Source organism: Lathamus discolor, chromosome 10, assembly GCF_037157495.1.
Source record: "Lathamus discolor isolate bLatDis1 chromosome 10, bLatDis1.hap1, whole genome shotgun sequence".
Lineage (NCBI taxonomy): Eukaryota > Metazoa > Chordata > Aves > Psittaciformes > Psittacidae > Lathamus > Lathamus discolor.
The window spans coordinates 14,457,501-14,478,279 of NC_088893.1; the positions used below are offsets into that span (position 1 = coordinate 14,457,501).

Below are 20,779 nucleotides of genomic sequence, written 5' to 3' on the forward strand. Positions count from 1 at the left end.
CTTGCTCCTGGATGCTAGCTAGCAAGTGCAATGCTGGTGCAGACATTGCATGGAAAAGAGGAAGAAAGCTATGTACAGTGAGGCACAAACATGAGGGGGCTTTAAGAAGCGTGGAAGAGATGTAGGGCTGAACTCCCTACCAACAGAATATGAATATCAATTAAAAGATCTTGAAATAGGCCAAGGACCTTGCAGCTCCCATCTCAGTAAACTTGTGTGTACATCATTCTGTACCACACCAAGAAATCCTCATCAAGGGGCTGTTTTCTTGTATTGCAATTCTAAAATAGCATGGTTGTGAGCAGGAGGGATGTGCTGACCTCCATGAGCTCATGATGGCTCTGCCTGTTGGGATCCCATCCGATCACTGAAGCCTTCATAAGGACTGGGAGCCTTCTTCAGGCAGAATCCAGCCTTCAAAAAGCAAAATCCAAAGTCAGACTTGCTACCAGTCCAAAAGAAGGCGAAGGCCAAGATGACTGAATATTTTCCCTCTTTTACTGGTAACTTTGGTTGCATTTAAAGCCAGTGGAGACATTTGAACACAGCTCCAGAAAGAATTTGACACTAAGTAAATCATAATTATTTCTGTCTTCCAAAGCAGAATATAGGTTAATTAGCACACTGATGTCTGAACCATCTGCAAAAGATTAGTTAACTAATGAGCCAAAATACATTGCAGCTTCTATGTGGGTACAAGGTGTTAACAGATTAAATGCATTGCAGTTTCCATAAGAGCAATTATCAGCCATATGATTCTGGGGGCCATGAGCTAAGTGCTATGCATTATCTTTCCTAGGAAGCTTTATTTCCATAAACTGTCTCTCTCTTCCGCTCATGGGGAGTACACAGAATAAGCTTTACTTCAAATGTATTTTGACTGAGGTTGGTCATCCTGAAATAAGGTGTTTTTGTAACGGGGAACATTTTGTAATGGCGAGCATTCACAAACTCTAGGCAAATAGACTGCATTTCAGGGAACTTTAAAGTCAGTACGAATGCTCTGAAGAACTTGCCTTCCCACATCTCCATCTCAAAACCCTCCCTATTCCTTGAGTCTGGACTCACATGGGATTTCTTCAGTTTTCTTTTCCCTGTTCTCGATAATTTGGCTTTCTGCCCTCTTTTTGATCACTTGTCCAGTGGTGGAGAAGACCTCCTGCCAGGTAGATGGATGGATTTTGCATCTGCATGACTATCTCATGACAGACAGTACCACACCTTGAAGTAGCTGGTGTTGAAAGGTGTAATTTCTGCTCTCACATCATTGCTCATCTCAGCCATTCCTAAATGCAACTGAATTTTAACATCTGGAGGCCAAAAGATATTCAAAGCCAAATTCACCTAGGAGGAAGAAATAAGCTCTTTCAGCAGCCCAGGAGACCTAACTGATGACTTGAAGGACATGTTTGAACCTGCTACAACACATATAAGAATTATTTCTGTATTTTCAACCTTGTTTTCGTTCATCTGTGGCAATATCCTGGCATTGTGTTCTCATGTAGAAGCAAGAAAAACAATGGTGAACTCTCATTTAGCATCTCTCTAGGATGATTTCCTAATCAGCTATCCTAAATGCAGGAAAACTGGTCTAGCTAACAAAAGGGACAGGTCTCAGCAAAATCCAAATGCAGCCCAGCTTCTAAGACAGACCCGATCTAAAATAAGCCTGGCTCCCATGTGCCTCCTAACCTGGCTCTGTGAATGGAAGTGAGAGAAGATGAAGCCTGAATAAGAGACAGGCTGACCATGCTATACAGATGACTCATGAACGTCACCTTGCTCAAGGCCACCTCTCATGTGCAGGACCCCAAGGGGAAAACAGACACTACATGATGACTGTAGGGAACTACTAAGATTAAACAATTAAAACAACAGGAACAAAACAAACATAACGGGACAAAAACTGACAGCAGCTGTTCCAAAGAAACACCATCGGATGGAAAAATCAAGCATTCCTCCTTTGCCATTAGGCTCGTAAGAATTTTGTTGTACATGCAGCCAGGATGAAAAAGAGAAAACCGAAAGAAATGTTAGGAATTTTTGGAATCATGCCTAGCAGAGGGATGTTTGGAGCTGCAAAATTAAAATGATTAATGCAGTTTTCTTTTTTCTGTTGTTTATTTTTCTTAGAAGTATGATAAATGGCTCCTTCACATGCCAACAATTACAAGATAGGCAGGATGTTCCTGTTTGTTTGCTTTTATAATATCAAAATTAGGATAAAAGGCTGAAGTTTAAATAGATAAATAAATAGAATCAGATAAATAAATAGAATATCCTAATTCCCATATTTGCAAGACAGAAAACAAACACTGCAAAAAGTGCAACAGAAAGCATCTCAAAGCTGTGAGAACAGATCCACCTTCATTTGAAGGGCCCTGAGTCATTTCAGAGCCTGAATCACACTGGATGCAAGAACTGCCTTCTGGACCACCTGCACTGCATTCATGTGCTTGTTGCTGATATGGGAAGTGCTGAATCTAATTTGAGCTGAACTTAATAAATGGAATAATCAAACCCCTTGGGCCTCATCCACTACGAGTTGATACATCTTTGATTTGTTGGGCTGGCTTTAGCTCAGGAGCTATGTGACGAGACAAATCCATCAGCAAATGCTCCTCTGGTTTCCAGTAATACAGGGAACACGGATTAAATGTCTCTGCACTAGGTTATGTTAGCATACAAGCATAAAGCCACATGTATGATTTTGATCAAACTATTTTGATTAAAATATGTTCAATAAATAAATAAATCAGTTGGAACATCAATCAGATTCACTAAAGCTATGGCTTCTGAGGAGTTACTAGCCCCCTTAAATCATCACAATTCACATGGCTCATGACTGTAATGTGAGGAATGTGCACAGCTGCTGACTAAAGGAACTGCATCTCTGACAAGACTCACATCACCATCCCAGTGTGCAGATTGTGGTAACACTGCTCTAAGCAGGTCAGTTTGCATGATGCACTTCACAGAGGTCAGCTCACATCCAAGAGTACGGCTGTGTGCAGTGCCCAAGCTCTGCTACTAACTCAGATCTGTGTCTGTACTTTTTAGAGGGTTCTTAATTTTAAAGGAAGGTCTTCAAAGATATTTCAGGTGACAGGAGGCAAAGACATGTGACAGCTGCAGGTCTGGGCTCAGAAATGCAGGAATTGTGCTCATTTGGACTTGCCATAAATTTGGCATTTGACAGGATCTGAATTGACTCAGTGAGTGAAAACGCACACCTTTTGCAGGGCTTGCTCAAAACTGGCTCCTCATCCCTTTCAAATCACACTTCATTTTAGAAAACACCAAAAGGCTTTCCTCATGAGAACTCCCTCTGCAAGCATGGATCCAAGGCAGGGTAATACCATACTCTGCAAAGCTGTGCAGTTCACATGGCACAGGATGAGCGTCCCTTCTGGATAATGCTCTGTGAAACCAATGGTTACACCGCAGCAGCCCCCCTGCCATCACCTAATACAGCAGACACATTCATAGCAAATGGATCAGCCAGGATCCAGTTTCCAAATGCAGGGCTTGAATAATTAGATGCTCCCATTGCTGCTCAATGGGAGCTGGGTGTTTTACTTCCCTGCACATTGCACTGAGATTTCATACCCCTTTTCCTCCACCTCCCCCATCTCCTTGCCCCAAGCTTTTGTGATTTACGTGGCAATGGAGATTGAACTGTGTGCATACATTGACTGGCCGGGTGGTCTGGCAAAAGGAAGCAAATCCAGGCTACTTACCTCAGGGCAGACCCCTTTGGCGTTGCAATGCCATAGCCTTTGGAGTCCAAGTTACCTCCCACCTTCATGGTGTCGCAGGGCTTCCGCTGCTCGATGTACTCATTCATTGTGGACTCCAAGAGGTAGGCATACTTCCCTTTCGACTTCCTCACCCGGATCATCCCCTCTTCTGTTGTCCTCACAAAAACGGAGGGCTCGGCTGACTTCATGTAGGTCCACATCTTCTCAAACACTGCTATTTTGGATCGCTGCGTAGGACAGCAGAAACCCAACAGAAGTGTTAACAGGGGGTTGGGTGACAGCTGAGATTTTCAGCTTGGACTGAATGCACATATTGGATGGGCCAAGGAAATCAAAAGTGGTAATGGGATATTAATGAACCTCCTGCCATTTCTGCACCTGGGGCTGGATCAACCCCTGATTTCTGCCACATATTTGCGTATTGCAAGAGATTTTGTGGCTCAAACCATGGGCAAACCAAGCTGGAAATGAGGAGATTGTTTCTTTCGCAGCTGCCTAGAGTAGCTTCTCAGTAATGTGAGCAAGTACACAGATATTCTGTATTTGTGTTTACGGTCATGGAATACCACATGTACTGGATGCATTGCCAGCCTTCCGAGTGCATAAGGAAAACTGGATTTTTCCTGTTCTAAGGGAAAGGTTAGCAGGTCCTAACACGGTAAAGGGGAAGTAAAAGAAAAAAAACAGACTCAAGCTGAGGATGAGAGGATGCACCTGGGGGACTTGTCAAATAAGGGGCTAACAGAAATGTATGCTTTAAATTTCCCCTTTTACCCTAAAAAATTCTTTTGTGGAGCCAGCTTCCAGGGTCCCATAGGCAATTTCCGTCTGCTTGGCCAAGTCTTCTGCACTCTCGATAGGAGAAACCATCCTTTCCACAGTGAGGAAGGCAGCCAGGTTAGCTGTGTAGGAGGATATGATGATCAAGGTGAAGAACCACCAGACGCCACCGACTATGCGGCCGGAGAGAGACCTGGACATAGAGAGGAGAGTCAAACACTGCCCCTGCTTTTACAAGCCCATAGTTTACTGGGCATTTACTCAAAGTCACATTCTCCAGCCACTTCTAGGCAAGCCAAAGGTCTGTCTCAGTTCTTAGTCTACTTTTCAAGGCGTCAGTGTAATTAGAGGGGGAATAAAAAATTCACACTGAAAGAAAAATATCAATAAACTGATTGAATTTGCTTCAATTTTCGATTTCTTTCAGAGTATATAATCATATAAGTAATAAGACATGGGAACAGCTGTGAGAAAGGACTGCACTTCCAAACAGCATCTCTCCAAGGTATGTGTTGAGCCACATAACACCAGTGGGAAGGAGCACAAACATGGAGTCAAGACCAGACACATAGACTGGTCTTGTACTGGGTCAGCTCCTTTATCACCTAAAGTTTCAAACCCAAAACTATGTTTTTCTATAAGAAACACTGAAGCTCTGAGAGGAGCTGCAGTCTTAATGAATAATTTCCCCACTGACATTCTCTGGTTTGCATTAGGCAGATGGTTAGACAAGATGTTCGTAATAGTGCCTTAAAATCTAGGTGTTTTGCACTAGCTGCAATCAAATAGCCAATTATTTGTAACCATAAGATAACTATAGAAGCATATAAGTCGAGCAGGCATTAATTTATATTAAAACCTTTTCAAATCATTTTTAAGAGTGGAAGATAATTTTAGTGTGATGTCAGTGTTCATGCATTCTGTCTAAAGTATTTACATGCTCCTTCTCTAGATGCACAGCACTGGCCCAGACAGGAGGTAATTTACAATGCTATTTGATAAAGCCAGACAGTCTGACTAAAGAGGACTTGCTCATGAGAATCAGTGCTTATTTCTCTGGGGGTAGATCATGTCTGCATGTCTCAGTGTTGTCTTTCTGCTGACCTGAGTCATTCCACAGAAATATTGTTCATCAGATGATATACAGAGATATCCCAGTCCAGCTAAGGACAATGGACCAGCTCATGATAGTGTGTGCTATTCTGTGTCCTGGTCTGCATGAAGTCTTGCATCCAGCTGCTATGGTTTATTGTAGCTTACCACAACTTGACAAACCTGCATGAGGTCCCTCCATCAAGGGAAAAAACACACCATGCGAATCACTGAAATCAGAGCTGGAAAGAGACCCTAAACATAGCCCACCAACTGCATGACTTAATCTAGATTCTACCCTTCCAGTTTGTCCAGTCGGGTTTGAAATGATGCTGATGTGAGGGGAGCTGCTCCTGCAGACATCACGTCATCTCCCTGTTTAGACCAAATCATGCTGAAATCTCTTTAGTCAAAACCCCTTGAGATCACTTCCCAGGAGAAAGCAGGCACAGTGACTGAGCTCACTCCACACAGCACGCACTTTAACATGTGGAAACATGACCCATCCCACCACATCTGCTGTCAGCCCCGCGCTCTGCAGAATGATCACAGCAGCTTTCACGAGTGCAGAGAGTAACTGCAGGAAACATGACTGCAAGGCATTACAGCGACAGAAAGGACAAGCACTGTATTTTACACGTGTGACTGAAGGGACTTCTGGCCTCCCTTCTGGTTGCTTCTTCCATGGGCTTTCTGAAACTGGGCAGCAAAATCTATCTCACCGTAAGCACCACTTCAGTCAACGACTTTGAAGGATACACCTTGCAGGGTCTTTCAGGAAAGTCTACAGGACCCATCCCCAAGGTGACACCATAGCAGGTTCACAAACTCTTTTCACTGTCATCCAGATCTTAAAAAAAACAAGAAACGTTGGACTAAGAAGGTTTTTTTCATGTCCACAGCCCACTGACATGGTTTCCAACCATAAAGTATATGCTGGTTATGCTGCAGTGTGCCACACAAGCCTCCTCCTTCACTGGCAACTGCAGCAATATGGCTAGTTGATCAACAATCCCTCATCCCAGATTACTTTATTTTTATGCCTCTCCATAACATGCCAGGCATGCCATGGATGCTGTGAGAAAGGCAGGCAGATGGGCAGCACTGTTGTTCTATGCTATCTTCAACTCTCTAAGAGAGACATACTCACCAAACAACCTCTGGAGACGAGCAGGGATCTCTAGGGATGATCCACCCCATCTATCTCAGGCTGGGAGAAGGTGCCTCTGCAGACCTCCACCTCTACTGAATTTTGAAGGAACTAGGATGACTAAGTTGGGCTGAACAGCTAATTTTTAAGCTGTTAGGTGAGATAAATGTGACCCTTATGCTTCCCATCTGCAGAGAATACTCAGCCTGCAGGGCTGTCAGCCCAAACAACTTTACCTTTTGTTCCGGATTTAGAGGGGGATTGAGGAGGGAGGCAGCTATGGATTCAGCTCACATGACTTCAGATTGATGGGGAAGAGGCAAAAAATACCTGTCTCTAATTAGCCTGGATGATGTGTGCTCAGGGAAGGAAGCGCTCGGAAAAGGCACAGAGGCGTTAAACAAAAGTAACCAGATAATGTCAAATAGAACAATCTCAGCTGATGAAGGCCACTTTGAGCTGGCAAATCCATTTGCATGGCAAATAATCACATTCATCTTCAGCTGCAAATTATACAGCCTTTCCTTCCTGACGAAGCTGGGATATTTCTGCAACTTGTTTCAATCTCTTCAGCGGCAGTCAGCCGGATTCCTGCCTCTAGTTCCTCAACATCCTGGTGATATTCATTACTGGCTTATCCCATGGGGACTGCCTGCTGTCAGCTGCAGATGGCTTATGCTTCCCAGCTCAGCACCTGGCACTGACAGCATGAAATATATCCATGGGGTATTGAGACTGGGAGGTAACAAGAAGGGTTGGGGAAAGAGGGAGAGGGGACTGCAGCTTCTTTCCCATGGGAGCCAGATGAGACCGGATGCATGCCTATGTTGTGCACCAGTCTCATCTGGGCTGTGTCTGCTCCTGGTGGTGGTCATTTCTCCTCATGACATGAGATGCTGTGAGGAGGTGATTGCTCACTCTCATAGACCGTGGAGGAAAGGAGAGGAGATAAACAGCTTGCTGTGACTGCCAGAATGGCTAAGGCTTCGTGTGTATGATGTTTTATTGCAGACACTGCTAATGGGCAATGTTTGCTCTTATGGGTAGATTGACTTGGAGCTAGAAGTTGTAAATCTAAACCGCTGTATACATGTGTAGAAAAAACATTCAGCATGGGGCCTCTATAGGATATCATCCCTTTGCTCCCTGGTTGTGCACAAGGGAGCGCTGGCTGGTTATGAAAGCTCTTGGAGACTAGTGCAATACAGTAAAAAAATACGTCATGATGAAATATCACACAAGCAGACTTGATCCCATGTGGCATCCCCATGGCTCAGTAGCAGTGAACACGGGTTAAACAGAACAAACTGGATTTTTGTGAATAACCATATTGCCTATTTAGATTTTGAGCCAATGCTTATTACTGCTTACCACTGCAAGTGGCTGGGAAGACAATATCCATTATGATCTTGTTCTGTTACTTCTGTAGACCAAGCAGGAAAGCAGCAGTGCTACCATCACGGGACGCATTTGCAAAAGTGCCTTTGTAATTTAGGAGATAATGTTCCATTTCTAGAAGTGACTTCAATACTGGGGAGCTAAAAGCCTGGTCAAAAGCCAGTGGGACTTCAGAGTTACGTTTATGTTCTAGTGAGAGCAGTCACAGAGGAACAGATATACATCGTACTTCCAAGTCATTTTGAGGGTTTAAAAATTTCACTCCACAGCTAGATAACAGAAAATGACCTTCCACTTGACCAACAAATGTTTTGCAGCTTAAGCCCTAGCTCAAGTTCATTTCTCTTCACTAACGGGCAGTGTGGGATTTCAATCCTCTTGCATGGAGAATTTACATGTCCCCATATCCATTCAAGCATAACATGAAAACAATCAGCTCTCTGCTGTGTGAAAATGAGTTAGTGACTCGGTCCGCTGCAGAGATAAGGTGAGATGGAACACACTGGTTAGTACTTTAAAGATACACTAACATTTGGATGTTTGGATTTGTCTATTTGAACTCTGGATTTATTCACATTCATTATCGTAGTAATACTTGCAATATCAGGGTCTAAATAAAATCTGAATAAAATAAACAAGGACAACAGTGAAAGGATTTAATGAATGGCTAATTCTGGGATGCACAAAGGGATGAAATAGACTAGATTGTATATATTTCAACCTATACTATTTCTTCTACACTACACTCTTCTTTCTTCCAGAATTCAATTTAGACCTCTTGGTTTCTTCTTCTAGCCCTGCCCATACTGGTTAAAATCACACTTCCATCGCTATCTTCTCCCTGACTTGGGGTCCTGCCTGCCCGTTACAGCACAGTAACAAGAACAGGGTGCTCCTTTCCAACATTACCCTCGCAGGAGTAAGTAGTAAATACTCTGCCCTCATTATCCATTATGTAAAATCTACTTACAATTAGAGCTGGCTGGGAACCAGAATTTCAGTGCCATGGAAAGTTCTGAAACAGTAAATGAAACCTTAATATTCTCAATAATCAGAATGAAAAGATAATGGTTGCAAATATCCTCTAAAAGTAGCTGCCTGAAAATGGCTGGCTTGGGTCTGTCCAAGCTTTGCATTTTTTCTGTTACTTAATGTTTCATTTCTGAAATGCTAAAAGGCATAATTTTAACATGGTAAACAATTTTGTTTCTGCTTTCTCATTACACATAATTTTCTTTCAGCTTCTGTAATACATTAAACCCTTACCTACTACATGTATAATTTAAAAGATAATTCTGGAATGTGTTATTTTAGATCTGTTTAATGGAAAACCTGAAAAGAATAATTTTGATTTTCTTACTAGAGATGACAGGTTTTTTTACCTTTCCTTACAAAAGCAAATACATTTTGCCAGTGGACACTAGGAAAGAATTCTAAGTTCCTTTTGTCCCTGTCATGTGATTTTTCTTGTGTTCTACCCTGAGCATTGATGGATTCATCACAGAAAAATAAAATACAACTCACGCAGCTGTAATCTCTGAGTGTTTAGAACAAAATGCAATCCTTGATCAAACAATTTGTTCTTTGATCTTATCCCTTATGGAAGGCAGGAAATGCTGACAGGAGTTTGCCTCTGCTTTGCTTTCTTATTAGAAGAGCACAATAAATTTTTGCAAGAAGACATTAACAAGATCATCAGAAAATAGACTGAATAAACCTCATTGGCAAACTGTTCAAGCACCATCTCAGTTCTCCCCCACTTCTCCCTTCCCCCTTCCCAAATCCATTTCTTCTAGAGAATTACACCTAAACTGACAGTGTTTTAATTAGAAGTGCAAATCTGGGATTCTAAAGCCATAGTTGCTTTGGGAGGATTTCCCAGATTTGCCGTTATATTCAATTCTAATAAAGGCTCACTTAGTCAACTGACATATTTGTCACTGAATGAATTTATGCAAAACTGTTGAAAGAAAAGCTCTTACATGCTTGTTCTACTGATTGTGGGTCAAATCCACTTTTGGTCTTCTGCCCACACAGATCCTCTGATCTCCAGCACTACTCTGCTAATTTGATACTGACTCTACACAGTTTCGTGGGTCTATCTGAAGACTGACTTGGAAGTGGATTAGTTGCAAACATTTTGCTCCAGTTTTGCTCTTATTTTAAACGAATTTTCAACATTAGACTCTGTCAATGTAAATGAGCTTTGCTTTTTCGGTATGTTGCAGACCATCTGGCATGATTGGTCTCACCATTTTATCTCCCACCCTGACATGAACCTTAGATTTGTTGTGAATAATCATAGAGAGAGGAACAAACTTAGCACAGGGTTGTGGAGCTGGGAACAGCTCTGGGTGCATCCATCACATACATGCTGCAAAGCTCTTCTTATGCACTGCTATGTCACAGAGAGTTTTGAGTAAGCAGTTTGTCCAGAATCATAGAATGGTTTGGGCTGAAAAGGACCTTCAAGGATGAGCAGAGATACCTTCCACTGCACCAGGTTGCTCTAAACCCAATCCAAATGAACTGTTTGTCATGAAATTAGAGTAATTATAATGCACGTTTCTCTATGCCCTTAAAAAACACAGAAATAAGAATGTTTTCTACTGACATTCTCATTTACCCCTCCTAGCAGCACAAATTCCTTCTTCAGCTCCCTTCACAGCTTTTCTGTAGAGGTGACAACTGCCTGTTTTAATTCCCTGTGGGTAACATTAACCTGTGAGACAGGGTGAAAAAGCTGGGGGTGCACAGGTACTGGGACTCCCATGCTGTCTCTCTCTTGCTTTTCTTTTTCTAATTTGAAAATATTTGAGAGTTTCCTAACTTTTATATATGGGCTGGAGATCTGCTTTTTTCCATGTTTTGAGGCAAACCATACCAGCTCAACAAACACCAAAGCCAATATGCTGTAAGGAGGCAATATGGATGGCAGAAACCCAGCAGAAGTCCTTTTAAGGAGGAGTCTTGGGGTCACTTACTGTGTAAATATTGCACCAACTGAAGATATTGTCTGCTAATATGCAGAAACACCCAGATTCAACGGGAGGTGTATATCTGTGAGGCTTTAATTATAAGTCATAGTTTATTTACTGTTTCTATCTAAGCTGATGGCCTTGGACAGCAGCATATTGTCCCTCTCCTACTGTTTCATCTCTTCTTTTGCAGAATATGTTGGCACTTTTTTCTTCAATTTATCTTTAATGAGCAAAACCTCTCTCTAAAGTGAGATTTCCTGCTTAGTCAGAAATGCATCATGCCACTTGTGGTTCTTCAGTCATTGGAGCTTGGATTGCTGCAGTGCTAAGTATAAGCATGACTACGTGGAGTCCCTACATGCTGTTTTCAAGATATTCACTTAGCATTTTAACAGGCAAGAGATACCTATTGGCTTAACTAGAGGACTAGCATCAGAAACTCTTTTTTCTGTTGTTCCTAGGAAAGCCCTGCCACTTTATGGGTATCTTAATTAATTTCTCTTATTCGGTTTCCCGTATAGGAGAAGAAGATGAATCACATTTATGAACTTCAGGCCTGAAGCATTAACCACCAGGTGGAATTCACCTCTGAGGTGCTGCTTTGCCCACTTCCCCTTCCTAAAATACTTAATTCGTGCAGGCAGAGGCAACACCAAATGGGCCCAGCTATGCAGGGGGCAATTTATGTACCCAATAGCAGTCTGAAGGTTGTGTGCTCCTGTGGTCCTCAATGGACACAGATTACAGCCTGCTGATACACAACCAACATAAGTCACCTGCTTAACTAACGAAGAATGGTGTTGGAAGCACTAGAGGCCAAGCAAACATGGACTGACATAGGCAGCCAGCCACCCTTGACTTCAGCAGGACCCACGTACCACCCGTGGTACAAAAACACTCCTACAGAGCAGAACTGCAAAGTAAGATATGTCTTTCACCCAAAAGAGCCACCTGCCTTGAGCAGTCAGAACTGGCTGCTGGAATGAGATGCTTATACCTGAAACTACAGGATAGCACACCAAAGTCTTTCAGAGTGCTGTTAAAAAACATTGTAAAGAAAGGGCTAAAGATAGACAGATGAGGTGGAACCCTAATTAAAAATAGGAGTGTTGTTGAAAGGCAGAACAGCTAGATCCAAAGAAGTACACTGACATCCCCTCAAGCAGAGGTGCTCTTCCACGTTGCAAACCAGGGTAATTTAGAGGGATGAGTATTTAGATAGAGGGTTGCTGAGAAACACATGGTCACTTCGGGTTGCTTGGCAGCTCTGTTGAAAGGCAAAGTCATCCCTCTTCTGTACCTCTGCCAGCTTTTGTACAAGGGGGAAAAAAGAAGTCTCTCATCATGCCTTTGAGCAAAAAAATTCGCTGTAAAAAAAGGCATTTCACATATTTTTCTCACTTCTGTGACATTTGTTTGCTTTGCAGAGAAAAACTCGCAAGGTGACAAGCACAAAATCTTGTCAGCAGCACGGGTTGGAGCCCCCCAGGAGAGTCATTACTCAGGGACTTCCTCAGCCTCAGGTGGCCCCAGATTTAACAGCACTCATCCTTCTTTTTAAACAACAGTCTATTGTGCTAATGTCCTTTGGTGTGTTGCTGGGTTTCATATGCTCTCCCTCAGTCTCCTCTTCAAAGTCTGCTCGATGAAAAAGCTTTTTTCCAAAAGATTTACTGTATTTTGCATTATACACTACCAGTTCTTAAGTTTTCCAAGATCCTCTTTAGGCATCTGCATGTGCTCACAATTTTGAGATCTGTTTCTGAGATTTTTGGGCAATGTTACATTATCTTAGTTCAGACTTCTTCCAGGGTGACTTGTTTTGGTTCTTTTTGCTTTGTTTTTGTGTGTCTTTTGTTCAGATTTCCCAATCTGGTGAGAGAAAGGCCTTTTCTGGAAGGAGAGTATTTTCTGCGGTGGAAAAATGTAACTCTGAGCAGTATTCCCAAAGATTCCCTTCCTTTTTTCTCTCATTTCTAATTTAAAATGTGATCTCTCACCAAAGCTGTACAAGTTACATTTTCCCTTTTTCACTTTGAGCCTTTCTTTTTCCTACAAGAGCATACTGTAGCCCTTGTAGAAGTGTCGAGGAATAAGTCTGGTCTCCCCAGCAAGTGTTTTTTTTTAGATGCACTCTATGTGCATAGGAATGCCTGTCTTTTAACATTAAAAACCCAAACTGTGAAGGGAAAACATGTTCAGGATTTCTGCTACCCCTTTTCCACCTGCTAAGATCCATTTGGTGACTTTATTTCTGAAGGCTTCAGAAGCACTGCTAAGATGAAAAGCTGCCTCCTCCCGCTGTTTGCCTCTCTGCAGCCTGAGATCCTGCTTCTTATTGAGAGCTTCAAGAAATGAGAGAAGAGAGAATCCCTCCTATGGGAGAGCATCCTGTGCACTTGACTCCTGCATCTGGGCCCTCATGGACCCTTCTTCACAGCTCACGCCTATCCATAGTATACAGGTACTTATTTCTACTGCTTTAACATGTGAGGACTTATCTTCTCCCCTCTTCTTTCCTACTCTCCTGTTCACGCATTTGTCTCCCATTACTTCTCAGACTGTGCTGGGAGAATTCATTAGTGTATATAACATGCTTTGAAGTTGTCCAAATAACGGTGATGTAACACTTTTGCACTTCTATAGGCTCTTTTATCTGAAGATCAAAGTAGTAAGTTATGATTACCATGATTGGATTATTGCTGCTTAGCCTTTGAATCTAAGGGTAAGCAGCAACTCTTCCGGATAGGCATTAATCAGAATAACTGGCTGATTTTATTAAATAGATCGAATGCCATAAACCATGATGCTGCTTAAAGAAAGGGGTTTGTACACAAGCTGTACACCCTTTCTTACTATTTGATGATATAGATCAGGTGGCCCCTAGCTGTCAATTGGCTCCTTTGATTGGAGTGAAAATGGAAGTTAGACCAAGACACCAACATGGAGGACATCAGAGGTAACTCCTTGATCTGCCTCCTCCAACTCCAGATCTTGCCAAAGCACAGCAAGGCTTTTGGCTCCATTATCAGGACCCACATTTTGCTTTTCCCAAACACTTGGGTTCATTAAGACTTTTGTAATGAATAACCTAGCACCTCTGTCATTTTCACTCAATTTGTCTTTGCCTGCTTACCATTTTGGGGTGCTACAATGGACATTGCTAGCTCTATGTATGCTAGCTCTACATAGGCATTCCCAAACTTCTTGTGAAAAGGGGGTATGGTGCTTCCCTAGTTACAGGACAAGTAGTTGGTGTGAAATGTGGGACAAAAGCAGAATAGGTACAATAAATCCCAAATTCCAGTGAAATAAGTACTCTGGGTCTCCCCATGGAGGACATGAGGTTTTGGCCAGGTGGGGATTAGACCAGCAAAGAGCAGCTGTGGATGCTCTGTGTGTTATGAGCCGGAACAATTTGAATTGAGAAGTTCAGTGCTCATTCAACTGTGTATCCAGAGAATATGCACATGATATCTTAGTGCTGATAAAAGTGATGTACAGCATATGGAAGAGTTATTTAAGCAGGGCTTCCCTGTGAAAACATGCTCAGGACTTCCCAGCTTAGCTACAATATTTTCCTGGAGTGCCAATGCTAAAGCAGCGTGTGACAGACGGCCTTGCAGAGTACACCACTTTGGGGAGATGGAGGTCATTCAGCTCTTCGCAACCCTTATTCTTCAACAAAAACACATGGCAATGCAACCTAGCTATTAGGAAGACACAACCATGCACAGTCCTGGCTGGAGCTCAGAAGATGTCAGACCCCAGCTGAGCGGATTGCTCAGGGATAACAGGTTATCAAGAAGGAAGAAAATAAAAAAAGAGTGTGTGTTTCTCTTACTGATTGAAAATTGGCAAGTTGGAGTACAATATAATAGGGAATCCCTGGAGCCTCAGAAGGTCTCCTGCCAGAGTTATGGAGAAGGCTGTAAATCTCAGAGGACCCTCACAAATCTTAGTGCCACTCATGATCATGAGCCAACACACAGCATTAGAAGCACAAGCAGCGCATGCCACTTCCATGTCAGAGATGCCCTAAGAGAACTTCCCAAATAGATGCAAAACCTGGACAATACACTTTCCACCCCTTGCTATTTTTAACTATGTTTTCAATCAAAAATATGACAAACATTTATTTAGTCCAGAAAAAAGACATGCAAATATATTTTTAGCTAAATAAATCTGCTTTTGGATCAAGTGTTTGTCTTCTTATTTTAAACACAGCTGGTGGAATGATTAGTAAATCTGTCACTCAATGGGGGGACCTCCAGCGAATTTCTTGCTGCCCCCCCAGCAACTTCAATGGTAAAAGCCTGAAGTCAGAGCTGTGGAAGAGCTACTAGATATGTCTGATAGGGAAACCACGCCAAGGAGGTGGATTACAGGTCAGTGGAATGAACATTCATTACATCTGCAGCATTTAGAAATATCCAGATGGCAGTGTGGAAATTCAATAGACTCATTTCGTCCTTTACAGATTAAATTGCATTTCCCCAACAATATTCTCTCGGTTGGTTATTTTCTTCTTTTGAGTCCTGTGTATCCTTCAGCATTTTTCCAAATGAAAAATTGGATAGCAAGGATGATTATTTTAGAAGAATTTCCATTTTCCCCTGGCTGCCACATTGCGGTTGCCATGGAAGTGCGCAGACTCCAAAGGGGACTGTTTAGTTGGATATTGTGCAATTTGTCAAGCTACTCCTCTGGTGAGTCACTTTCCCAAGTTAAGCGTGTTTCAGAGATAAGTGTGGTCATCAGTTCCTGGTGATTTGCAAGTACTGCTCTTACCCTGTGACCTGAATTTCCTCTCCCTGGACATAATTAACTCTACCAGGTAGAGATAATAACAAAATCACTTTTAAAAGACTTCTACAGAAGTTAGAATCCTGATTTTTTACTGTTACACTGAGAGACCAACCTCAGCTCACCAGTTCAAGCAAACTGCCAAAAATAAATGATCCTCAGCTTTGTCCCCTTGGACAAGCTTTTAAGCCTTCCAGGTTTACCCTATGTTGAAGAAGGAGCAGGGCTGCTCCCAGCCTGGCTTGGCTGCTTTGGTCCCCAGGGCAGCCCCAGCATGAGCTGCAGGTTATGTGTGCTTCTGAAGGAAACAACAAACTGCTCCCTCCTTCATTGCAAAAATGTGCCCTTTGCCTTGAGGCTGAGCAGTGAATCCAACTGGCGGTCAGCATCCAGGTCTGTAGGAGCAAGTGCATCATCTCCCATGTTCCCAGAGAGGCTTCAGGAAGCTCTGCCAGCGAGCTCCACTCCACCACCGCTTCCTGTGCAGACAGTGCAAGGAAAACAGAAAAAGCACAAGTCTTTCCTAGTTTATTCTAGGAATCCTGCTTTGGGAGAGCTATGAACAGCTCCCCAGTGACTCGCCAAGACAAGTTAAGGTTTAAGGTTACAATGGGTATCACAAGGACGGCACCAAAACTCTGCATCAGGCCAAAAAGGCCGCCAGCTGCTTGGACCATCTAAGAAGATGCCTACTGAAATCAAGAGGAGTCGCCAAATAAACACCAAAAATCAGCCTCCATTTCAGGAAGGAATTGAAATCCTTTTAATTGCTAAATGCAGCTGATTCGAATTTCCCTGATTCTAAATTTTTAGCAAAATCTGTAAGTGCGCTGCAAATATGAGTTAAGCAAAGGACAGAACAGAAATAATGTTCTTGAAAAAACCCAAATAAAACCTCCCACTAAAAAAGAGAAAGTTTTTGTTCTAAACACTTTCTGATTCAGTTCTTGTCTGAAACCGGATAAAATCTTTCAGTACGAGGAATATCTTGATGGAACTTAAAAGTGCTCCTATTTTTCAAGGTCTCTAGAGCCTAGTTTAGGGAAAAAACCTCAACAACTTGTGGAACAATTTTGCTGTCATTTCCACCAGCTCTACGACTGAAGTCTCCTGTGTATTTTTCAACTGATCTAAAAAGTAATGGAGATAAACAGGAAAAATAGCAGAAGAAAATCTTCAGCATTAATTACAGGTATAAATTACAGAATAAATACCATACTTGCTCTTCCACAGACAATCCACTGCGATTGAGTGCAACAGAAACCCTGCAAGGGCATGCAGTGAAATACAAGCCCAGCTGCACACTGTATAGATCAGCTGCAGCACTCTGTTTCCATATCACTAGAAACAAATAACGATGTCCACAAGAAGCTTATAAATAATTGATAGTATCTATTGACTGGATAGCAGCCAGCAATTTATATCTCTTCTTCCCACCTCAGAGCGCATTCATACATCATCTCTGTGAGTAAACCTCCCCAAGCAGTGCATTACCCAAAGCCAGGGGGCCACTGCTTGGCACATGCCACTGCACCCTGCACGTCACGTATGGACTCTGCAGACACGTTAAGATCCATTTAACTCTTTATCCCAAGTTAGCTGAAGGGTGGATCGCATCTTGCACCATGTCTCTTTACATGCAGCAAACACCCCCAGTCTATAGGGCAAACTGGTGTGGCCGAGATATTCCCCAGCTGTGATCCGCTATGGCACATTGTACAAACCAGATCCTGCATCCCTGATGATGCTTTTGAAACCTCCCCTTTCAAGTCTGGCTCTCTCCCAGACACAGGCTGTGATGAAAGCTTCATCCATCATTTCACTCCCAGCGCGGGCTGACCAGGGTATCTCCAGCTCTGTTATCAATCCCACAGATTATACCAAGCTGTGTTATCCAGGTATCCTGACATGATACCCTATCGTGTCATGATATGACTATACATTTCCCTTCTACTCACACTATGTTTTGATTTGAAATCAAAATAAATGTGTTTTGTTTCCACAATACAGTATAAAGAGAGCCCCTGTGGAGCTGAGTTTATTTTTGGAGATCTCTGTTTAATTTTCCTCTGGCAGGGCACAAAGGATGGCTGCATTGACTGGGTGATACTGCATGTTATTTATCCTCCTGTCAAGCTCCACTGGGGACAAGACTCCTATAGTCACTCAGCTGAGAGAAACTGTGTATATTCTATCTCATGGTATCTTCAAAGGAAGAATAAATTCCTTTCTGGAAGATCTGTTTTAGCCAAATGTATTTAGTTTTAGTTAAACATAAGTTTTCTGAGGCACAGCAAGAGTAACTGGATTAAATTTAAAAGTCTCCAATATACAGGAAGTCTCTTTTGGGCTCAAACATATGAAGCAACACATTTGGCAATAATAAAAGACAGAAGATCAAGCTAGGAAGCTGACAAGAGAAATAAACATTTTGCTCCCTGCTTTTCTATCCTTTTCACACCAATCAAATTATAGATTTTGTAGAAAACGATGGGGCAGATGAAAAATTCAGATGCCTCATTTTACTGCAAAGGAAGTCGAGAAGCTCAGACGTCCCCAAGGTCTCCTTTTCAAAGGCCTCAGGTCTACGCTGAGTGAGGAATGGCAGCAACGTTCTGCATGTTAGCGAGGTCCCACTCTCCACATCTGCTACACACCAGGGTTACTTTAAGCTCTAAAGACGATTAATCAAATTACATTTCTGAAGAATGGTACAATGTGAGTTCTATTTACTTCATATTTCTCTTGCTCCAGGCTCCTGCTATTGGCTGCAGGATATTTATTACCTCTGAGAATCTCCTTTCTGGGCCTGTGTTTCACATTTAATGAGTGCTTTTTCAATTTCATTACTGTTTTCTGAAGTTAAGGTGGCACTTTACAAAGCCTAATGGTTTATGGCCCGTTTCAGACTTCACTGATTTCTGCTCATTACTATGTACATGCAACTACTCACAACTCCAAAACGTTGCTTCTCCTCCATTCTTCTCCGTAATCAGTAATCTGAAACCACAGACTTTAATGGCAACAACAGGGAATATCTCACATCAGCTGGGACAAATTAGTCCACGTGGTAGTGACCGAACCACATTCTGATAGTGCAGAATGGGACTGCACACTCCAGTGGGAAATGTCCAGGAGCTAATAGCCTCCTTTGGTTGAAACTATGTACCTACAATTGAGTCATGCCATTTACAGCTTAGGAGGGATTGATTCTTTGCTCATGCTCATGTTGCAGCACAGACTGCCACCAGCTCCAGCTGGGGTTCTCCATGACTGGTTATTGCCTGGCCTTTGTCATACTCATCCAGTCTATGCCTGGACATGAAGGCTTCAAAGCTTCAAGGGCACCAGTCTACCTCATGCCCAGCAGCCTCACTCCTCAGGTGAAGAGGTGATGAGCCCATAACCCACAGCTACACTCTGTCTTGGCCATCCATAGATTGTTAAATCCACAACGTATCTTTGAAGTCCTTGTTAGGTTGTGACCAGCATACTTAAAAACCTGACTGAAGTTCTAGCTACTAAGAATGTCCTTAAAAGAATGCCACTTTCCTTCAAAAACAAATTTCTGTCTCTGTTGGGGACCAAAGTTCCCTGGGGACTGGTCTGAGGCTGAGGAATGCACATTTACAAGAGCAGGGAATTGCTGCAGACCTCACCACCTCCTGTGCTGAGTGATGCGTCTGCACTTTTGGTCTTACATATTTTTATGATAAATACATAGTGGCATATGCACTTAAAACAAGCATGCTCTGGGGAAAAAAAAAACAAACCTCCAGACAAATTTCCCCTACTCCTTCCCAAAACAAAACTGAAATAAACAACCCAAAACCTCTACAAAACCAAAATACACCCCTGCACTTGCTCCTTTCTGCCAGGGAGAGAATGACAGAACAGATGTATAACAGAAGCTATTTATGTTGGTTAATATATTACTGGGAAATGCTGAGATTGTAGAGATAAGTTTAGAAGCAACCACATAGGAAATATATTGGAATAGAGCAGATCCCCACCTGCCCACAGTGTGGTTCTAACCAAGCATTCCTTGCTAAGTGATGTGTTACAGAAATCCTGCACTAGGTTCGTGTGAAAAGTACATGTGAAATAGAGAGCGCACTCAGAGCCTTTCTGTACAACAGCATCCTACGGAAATTCTCACTCTTCTGCTTCCTCCTTCCTTTCTCATTTCACAGAAATGCACCCCTCCACTTGCAAGAATCTCAGGGAGCTGTACTCAGAGTACTGGGAGTTATAATAATTCCCATATTCCATTTTTGAGATATTCTCTTCTTGGAAATATCTGTAGTCTGGAAGTGCTCTTGTGCTCCATGGGAAAATATTCGTTTCAATGAAATTGTAATTTTCATTATCAGGATTATCAAATTAACAACATTAAAATAATAATGACAGAACCATTCTCATTTCCCATTTCAAAGCAAAATAAAACAACCCTTTGAAATGGTGATTCAAAGCATGTTGTTTAGCTAGAGCAAATCTTGTTGTTTGAGTCAAACCCACTGATCTCTCCCTGACGCTTTTTTATTAAAGATGTTTCCAAATCTGCTATTTTGCAAAGTCTCAGCTTTTCACCTCTCCACGTTCCTCCTTGGAACAGAAGCTGACTATTGAAATGTCCCCAAAGGAAGCCATTCTCTTTCCTAAATAAGAATAATGGTAACAAGAACAGCAATGAGAATGATAATCACAATAACCTGATCCTAAATTACGGAGCTGTGTTACAAAGCAGCACTAAAGTTGAAATTCCCCCTGTTGGGAAAACTTTCTGAATGCTCTGCCTGGATTCCTTCTAA

At 42.3% G+C, this 20,779-nt stretch overlaps 1 protein-coding gene across 4 annotated transcripts in view; it reads right to left on the reverse strand.

Annotated features, from left to right (window-relative positions):
- Positions 1 to 20,779, reverse strand: part of GRIA1 (glutamate ionotropic receptor AMPA type subunit 1) — a 120,606-nt gene that overhangs the window by 13,848 nt on the left and 85,979 nt on the right. For all 4 annotated transcript variants that reach the window (XM_065690183.1, XM_065690184.1, XM_065690185.1 and 1 more), the window contains 2 exons: positions 4,536 to 4,734; positions 3,741 to 3,988 (listed from right to left, as the gene is read on the reverse strand). In XM_065690183.1, the coding sequence (XP_065546255.1) occupies positions 3,741 to 3,988; positions 4,536 to 4,734 (447 nt within the window). The remainder of the gene's footprint in view (positions 1 to 3,740; positions 3,989 to 4,535; positions 4,735 to 20,779) is intronic.